This window comes from Salmo salar, chromosome 10 (genome assembly GCF_965601325.2).
Source record: "Salmo salar chromosome 10, fSalSal1, whole genome shotgun sequence".
In the NCBI taxonomy this organism is placed as follows: domain Eukaryota; kingdom Metazoa; phylum Chordata; class Actinopteri; order Salmoniformes; family Salmonidae; genus Salmo; species Salmo salar.
In genome coordinates, this window is record NC_138300.1 from 96,242,501 (window position 1) to 96,250,676 (window position 8,176).

At 46.6% G+C, this 8,176-nt stretch overlaps 1 protein-coding gene across 1 annotated transcript in view; it reads right to left on the reverse strand.

The window, feature by feature from the left end:
• LOC123723687 (IQ motif and SEC7 domain-containing protein 3) overlaps positions 1 to 2,301 on the reverse strand; it is a 29,489-nt gene extending 27,188 nt beyond the window's left edge. The window contains exon 1 of the mRNA XM_082956629.1: positions 1,346 to 2,301. Coding sequence (XP_082812755.1) covers positions 1,346 to 1,893 — 548 coding nt within the window. The 5' untranslated portion in view covers positions 1,894 to 2,301. The remainder of the gene's footprint in view (positions 1 to 1,345) is intronic.
• Positions 2,302 to 8,176: the final 5,875 nt, after the last annotated feature.

Genomic DNA, 8,176 nt, shown 5'->3' on the forward strand with positions numbered 1-8,176 from the left:
GTCCCCCCCCCCCCCCCCCCCACCCAACACACACACACTGTCACACCCTGACCTTAGAGAGACTTTTTATTCTCTATTTTGGTTAGGTCAGGGTGTGACTAGGGTGGGTACTCTAGTTTTTGTATTTCTATGTTGGCCTGGTATGGTTCCCAATCAGAGTCAGCTGTCTATCGTTGTCGCTGATTGGGGATCATATTTAGGCAGCCTTTTCCCACCTGTTTGTTGTGGGATCTTGCCTATGTATAGTTGCCTGCGAGCACTACATTGGCATCACGGTTCATTTTGCTCTTTATTGTTTTCTGTGCATTTCACTCGAATAAAGATGATGAAACCATTCCACGCTGCACCTTGGTCCGATCATTACAACAACGTTCGTGACAGACGCAGCCTATTTCAGCATGTACAGTATGTTATACAGTCTGCCGATCCCCCCCTCGCAAAAAAAAGAGTTACAAAAAAAATACAGTTTATGCGCTGCGTAATGTGAGAAGAATATTGCCAGTCGTATGGATAGATGTAGTTGTTGAAGGGAGAGAGAAATATAAATAGATATTTTCTACTGTAGTTCCTGAATATCCTGTATGCCATAGCCTCTAGGTTTCCAAAGACAGACAGCTCTAATATCAGTAAGAGTCCACAGGTCCAGCCCTGATGGAACTGTGGTTCCACAGCCAAGCATCATCAATCTTGCATTTTGTTCCTCTCTTCTCCCCACCTCTGTTCCCTCTTTACTCTGTTCTTGTCCCCAGAGGGGGGGGGGGGGGGGGCATCACACACACACACACACACACACACACACACACACACATATACGCAGACATACAGTGCACTCCCACACACACACAAGGGGTTTTGTTCAAATTGATTCAGAACCATGGAGAGGGCTGCTACAGCTATAACAGTAGAGCTGAGCTGCAATTATTCTTAACAATTACAGTACAGCAGTTGTAGAGTTGTATTCAATCCAACTAGGCCTACGGTCTCATATTTAAAACTGACCCCTCAATCAGGTTTCAAAGTAGTGTTTCTTTGCCAAGAGTGCAGCATGCATTGAGCCATATCCCTCCAAACAAACACACACACACACGCACACATACACATGCATGCGCACAGACACACCACACACACACAGCTGTTTGTTATATAATCTCCCATGTTTTGGTCTATCTTGGCAAATAATCCGCTTCTGTAAAATCTCCACGTCACTCTCATGATGATCCTACCGTTGTAACAGCCAACTTCAGCAGGCTGGCAGGCTTATATTTTACAAACTGGACATTTTCGAGTTTCCACACACACAATTTATTTTGTTTGTGTTGATAAAGGCTATAGTAAACAGACTCACTCTGATTGCCTGGCGAGAGCCAGCGAGCGGCAGAAAGTGGTAGGAGTGAGGGGAGCTAGGGGAACCAGGGGAACCAGTGTGTGGCAGCCCGTGCTGGTCCTGCTGTCCTCCCCCTCGCCCGGGATGGCCTCGCCTTGCAGAGGGCTCAGTGACTGTGGCTGGGGATGGGCCGGTACCAGCTGCATGTCCTCCGGATTGGCGGGCTGAGGAGAGGACTTTTCTGGCTCAGCAGGATGGACCTCAGGCATGGGCTGGGCGGGCAGAGAACCGGTGTCTTGTGGGTACGGATGTTGATGCTGAGGATGATGACAATGAAAGCTCAGGTTGTGGTCTGGGTGATGATGGTGAGGTTGTACACCTCTTGCTTCACGCAAATTCATGTTCTCCCCAAGCAGCTCATCCACGCGTCGGTCCAGTTCGTCAATGCGCAGGCGTTGTGTTTGGATGAGGCTCTGCTGGTTCTGAACAATAGTGGTCAGTTCTCTAAGATACAGAACCGCCTGAACTGGGTTCTCTAACAGGCTGGTCCCCTGCACAGCCATGACCATAGAGAGAGAAAGAGATAGCAAAGGAGAAAGAGAAAGAGAGAGAGATGATCAAGTGTAGAGGAGAGGTAGCCTAAATTCCTTCTTCCTGCTTGAATAGATGAATGAGATGAGAGGTCTTCCTCCTCTCTTCTCCTTTGCTTTTTATTCTTCCATTAGTCTCTCTTTTTGTTTTACTCTTCTCTTCTGTTTTTAATCCTCTGTTCTGTTTATGAGATGATCGGTAGCGAAGAGACAGATAAATAGGCTACTCCGTTTCAAAATGGAAAGAGAGCGAGAGAGAGAGAGCCATAGAAAAAGAGAGATAATGATCTGATGTAAATATTCCTGTCTTGCTGCGATAAGAGATTCTCTCTCCTCTCTCCCTCGCAGACACTGATACAGCTCTGCTGAGTGCTGCTGATGATGGGAGGATCCAGATCCAGATGTGACCGGAGGAGGGGCGCAAGGCGAGTTGGGCAAGGGTGTGTGGCGTCATCACACATGAATGCGCACACGCACACGCACACACATCCTAGTGTGTTTAACACTCTCCTCTCTGTATCTCTGTAGTTATTTGCTGTAGGCTTATTTCTGAATTATGTAACACATGCTCTGTCTGCGCACTATAGCCCGTCACACACACAAGTACTCACGCATGCACACACACAAACGCACACTACTGCTCCGTAGCAATCACATCTGTAGCCATGAAATGCTTTGAAAGGCTGGACATGGCTCTCATCAACACCATCATCCCAGAAACCCTGGACCCTCTCCAATTCGCATACCGCCCCAACAGATCCACCAATGACGTAATCTCTATTGCACTCCACACTGCCCTTTCACACCTGGACCAAAGGAACACCTGTGTGAGAATGCGGTTCATTGACTACAGCTCAGCGTTCAACACCATAGTGCCCTCCAAGCTCATTACTAAGCTAAGGACCCTTGGACTGATCACCTCTTTCTGCAACTGGATCCTGGACTTCCTGACGGCCCGCCCCAGGTGGTGAGGTGAGGCAACAACACATCCGCCACACTGACCATCAACACGGGGGCCCCTCAGGGCTGCGAGCTCAGTCCCCTCCTGTACTCCCTGTTCACCCATGACTACGTGGCTACGCACGATTCCAACACCACCAATAAGTTTGCCGACAACACGACGGTGATAGGCCTGATTATTGACGACAATGAGACAGCCTATGGAGAGGTCAGAGACCTGGCAGTGTGGTGCAAGGATAACAACCTCTTCCTCAACGTGGGCAAGAAAGGAGACTATCGTGGACTAGACTACAGGAAATGGAGGGCCGAACACGCCCCCATTCACATGGACGAGGCTGTAGTGGAGCGGGTCGAGAGCTTCAAGTTCCTCAGTGTCCACATCACTAAGGACCTATCATGGTCCAAACAGTATATCACTAGGGCCGAACTCCTGCCATCCAGGACCTCAATACCAGGCGGTGTCAGATTGTCAAAGCCTCCAGCCACGCAAGTAATAGACTGTTCTCTCTGCTACCGTATGGCAAGTTGTACCAGAGTGCCAAGTCTGGGACCAAAATGCACCTGAACAGCTTCTACCCAGAAGCCATAAGACTGCTGAACAGTTACTCAAATAGTTACCCGGACTATTTACATTGTACCCCTTTATTATTTATTTATCTTAATTGTTTTGCACTGACTCCCTTGCACTGGCTCTATGCACACTCAGTAGACTCTACCCACACACATGCTACACTAACACACACACACACTCACACTAGATATGCTCACACACACAAAACACACACCCACATGCATATTGACGCCACCCACACAAACACTCAAACATTGACACACTTTCACACTGCACATACGACTGCACATACGCTGTTGCTACTCTGTTTGTTATATATCCTGATTTCCTAGTCGCTTTTACCCCTACCAACATGTACATACTGTATTACCTCAATTACCTCAACTACCTCGTACCCCTGCACAATGGCTCGGTACTCGTATTCCTTGTATATAGCCTCATTATTATTTCTATTGTGTTACTATTTTCTTTTTTTTAGCAAATATTTGTCTTACTTTTAATTCTACATTGTTGGGAGTGGGCTCGTAAGTAAGCAATTCACTGTAAAGTTTACACCTGTTGTATTCGGTGCATGTGACCAATAGAATTAGATTTGATTTGACACACAAACACACACACACACACACACACACACACACACACAGAGAGAGAGAGCTCTGTAGAAATCTGTACAGAGATCTGGTGGTCGACACCAGAACTACACTGGACTTTGTGCAAACTGGAAACCACATATCCTGAGGCCACATTTATTGTAGCTGGGGACTTAATTAAAGGAAATCTGAGGAAAACACTCCAGAAATTCTATCAAGACATGGCCTTTGCTACTCACCACGAAAGCGTTCTTGGCCATCGCTATTCTCCTTTCAAGGACGCCTACAACATTTTTACACATTTTAGTCATTTAGCAGACACTCTTATCCAGAGCGACTTACAGTAGTGAATGCATACATTTCATACATTCTTTCTCCATACTGGTCCCCTGGGGGAATCGAACCCACAACCCTGGCGTTGCAAACACCATGCTCTACCAACTGAGCCACACGGCCCTCCACCCACCCACGGCCCTCAAGCCCACCCTTCCTTCTGGAAATCTGACCACGCCTCTATCCTGCTCCTCCCCCTTATTGGCAGAAACTTAAGCAGGAAGAACCCGTGGTAAGGACTGTTCAACATTGGTCTGACCAATCGGAATCTATGCTTCAAGATTGTTTTGATCAGGCGGACTGGGATATGTTCCAGGTCGCCTCTGGGAATAATATCGAGGTATACACTGACTCGGTGACTGGGTTCATCAGTCCACTGGGTTCATACTGGGTTCATACTGTGACGATTAGAAATCGTGGATTGATGGCAGCATTCGTGCAAAACTGAAAGCGAGGACCATCGCATTTAACCACGGCAAGGTGGCTGGGAACATGAACATGTTCAACCAGACCAACTATGACCTCCGTAAGTGGAAAAACTTTAGCATAGAGACAACGTGGAGTCACAATTCAACAGCTCAGACATGAGACGCATGTGGCAGGGACTACAGACAATCATGGATTATAAAGGGAAAGCTAGCCACATCGTGGACACCGACACCTCGTTTCCGGACAAGCTAAAAACCTTTGCCCGCTTCAAGGAAAATAACACTGGGCCACTGACGTGGGCCCCACCACTCACAAGGACTGTGTGCTCCCGATCTCTGTGGCCGATGTGAGTAAGACATTTAAGCATGTTAACCCTCGCAAGGCTACCGGCCCAGACGGCATCCCAATCCACGTCCTCAGAGCATGCGCAGACCAGCTGGCTGGAGTGTTTACCTACATATTCAATCTCTCACTATCCCAGTCTGTTGTCCCCACTTGCTTCAAAATGTCCACTATCGTTCCTGTACACAAGAAAGTGAAGGTAACTGAACTAAATTACTATCACCCCGTAGGAGCTTACTTCTGTAATCATAATATGCTTTGAGAGGCTAGTTAAGGACCATTTCACCTCCATCTTACCTGACACCCTAGACCCACTACAATTTGGATTGCGCCCCAACAGATCCACGGATTATGCAATCGCCATTGCACTGCACACTGCCCTTTCCCACCTTTACAAGAGAAATACCTATGTAAGAATGCAGTTCAGCCTTCAACACCATAGTACCCTCCAAGCTCATCATTAAACTCAGGGCCCTGGGTCTGAACCCCTCCCTGGCCGACCTCAAGTGGTGAAGGTAGGCAACAACACCTCGGCCACGCTGATCCTCAAAATGGGGGCCCCACAGGGGTGCATGCTCAGTCCCTGTTCACCCATGACTGCGTGGCCATGCATGTCTCCAATCATCAAGTTTGCTGATGACACAACATTGTTAGGCCTGATTACCAACAATTACGAGACAGCCTACAGGGAGGAGGTGAGTGCCTTGGCGGAATGGTCCCAGGAAAAAACATCTCCCTCAACAACAACAAAATGAAGAAGATGATCGTGAACTACAGCAGACAGCACAGTGCACACCCCTATCTACATCGACGAGACGGCAGTGGAGAGGGTCAAAAGCTTCAAGTTCCTCTGCGTGCAAATCACTGATGACCTGAAATGTTCCCTTTACACAGACAGTGGGGTGAAGAAGGTGCAACAGTGCTTCAACATCAGGAGGTTGAAGAAATTCGGCTTGGCCCCTAAGACCCTCACCGACTTCTACAGATGCACCATTGAGAACATCCTGTTGGGCTGTATCACCGCCTGGTACAGCAATTGCACCGTCTGCAACCGCAAGGCTTTCCAGAGGATGGTGCAGTCAGCCCAACACATCATCGGGGGCCCACTGCCTGCCCTCCAGGACATCTACAGTGTCAAAAGAAGGCCAAGAAGTTAATGAAAGACCCCAGCCTGTTCACCTGCTACAATCTAGACGGTGGAGAAAGTACAGGTGCATCAATGTTGGGACCGAGAGACTGATAAACCGATTCTATCACCAGACCATCAGACTGTTGAACAGTCACCACTAGCCGGCCTCTGCCCTGAACATCAGACACTGTCATCAGCCGGCTACCACCCGGTACTCTACCCTACACTTTAGAGACCGTTGCACTTTGTACATAGAGTCATTAAACAATGGTCACTTTAATAATGTTTACATACTGTTTTACTCAATTTATATGTATATACTGTATTCTAGTCATGGCTGCATTCGGAAAGTATTCAGACCCCTTGACTTTTTCCACATTTTGTTACGTTACAGCCTTATTCTAAAATGTATTAAATTAATTGTTTTCCTCATCAATCTACACACAATACCCCATAATGACAAAGCAAAAACAGGTTTTTAGAAAATTTCAGGCCAAAGAGTTCAATCTTGGTTTCATCAGACCAGAGATTGTTGTTTCTTATGGTCTGAGACTCCTTTAGGTGCCTTTTGGCAAACTCCAAGCGGGCTGCAATGTGCCTTTTTCTGAGGAGGAGCTTCCGTCTGGCCACTCTACCATAAAGGCCTGATTGGTGGAGTGCTGCAGAGATGGCTGTCCTTCTGGAAGGTTCTCCCATCTCCACAGAGGAACTCTGGAGCTCTGTCAAAAAGGGTTCTTGGTCACCTCCCTGAACAAGGCCCTTCTCCCCCGATTGCTCAGTTTGGCCTGGGTGGCCAGCTCTACGAAGAGTCTTGGTGGATCCAAACTTCTTCCATTTAAGAATGATGGAGGCCACTGTGTTCTTGTGGACCTTCAAGGCTGCAGAAATGTTTTGGTACCCTTCCCCAGATCTGTCTTAACAAAATCCTGTCTCGGAGCCAGTGGCGGTTCTAGACCATTTCAACTGGGGGGGCCAAGCTGGGGCCAGTTGTACTGTTAGAGGGGCCAGTTACATTAGACGTTATTGTTGTCATATCGTTTTCTTCACTGCATTGCAGGCATTAGCAGGCAAAAGACCATGTTCATAATCATCATCGTTGCCACTGTCTAATTACAGATGTAAAAAAAGAACGATAGCAAAAATTAGTTATGTAAAAATGATTTCATACTCCACATTTAGGGGGGCCACAAGGGGGTCCAAAATTGTTGTCACAGGGGCACTGGCCTCTCCTGACCCCCCCAGAACCGCTAGTGCTCGGAGCTCTATAGACAATTGTTTCGACCTTGTGGCTTGGTTTTTGCTCTGACATGCACTGTTCAACTGTGGGACCTTATATAGACAGGTGTGTGCCTTTCCAAATCATATTCAATTAATATTATTAACCACAGCTGGACTCCAATGAAGTTGTAGAAACATCTCAAGAATGATCAATGGAAACAGGATGCACCTGAACTCAATTTCGAGTCACATAGCAAAGGGTCTGAATACTTATGTAAATAAGGTATTTCTGTTTTTGCTTTGTCATTATGAGGTATTGTGTGTAGATTGATGAGGAAAAAAATATTTAATAAATTTTAGAACAAGGCTGTAACATAACAAAATGTGGAAAAAGTCAAGGGGTCTGAATACTTTCCGAATGCACTGTGACTACTGCTATACACACCTTTTCTATTCACATACTGTCCATACTGTCTATACACACCATTCACATACTGTACATATACACTATTTATATTCCGGTCCGGAAGCAAATTTCCTGCAATTCTATCCATTTTGCAATGGGGTTTTGTACTGTGTATTTACATACAATATATAGTTGTGTATTCTCAAAATAGCTCCTTCTAATGTTGCTCATTCTAATGTTGTATTTTAGTTACACTATTTATACACACCACATATTTATTTATT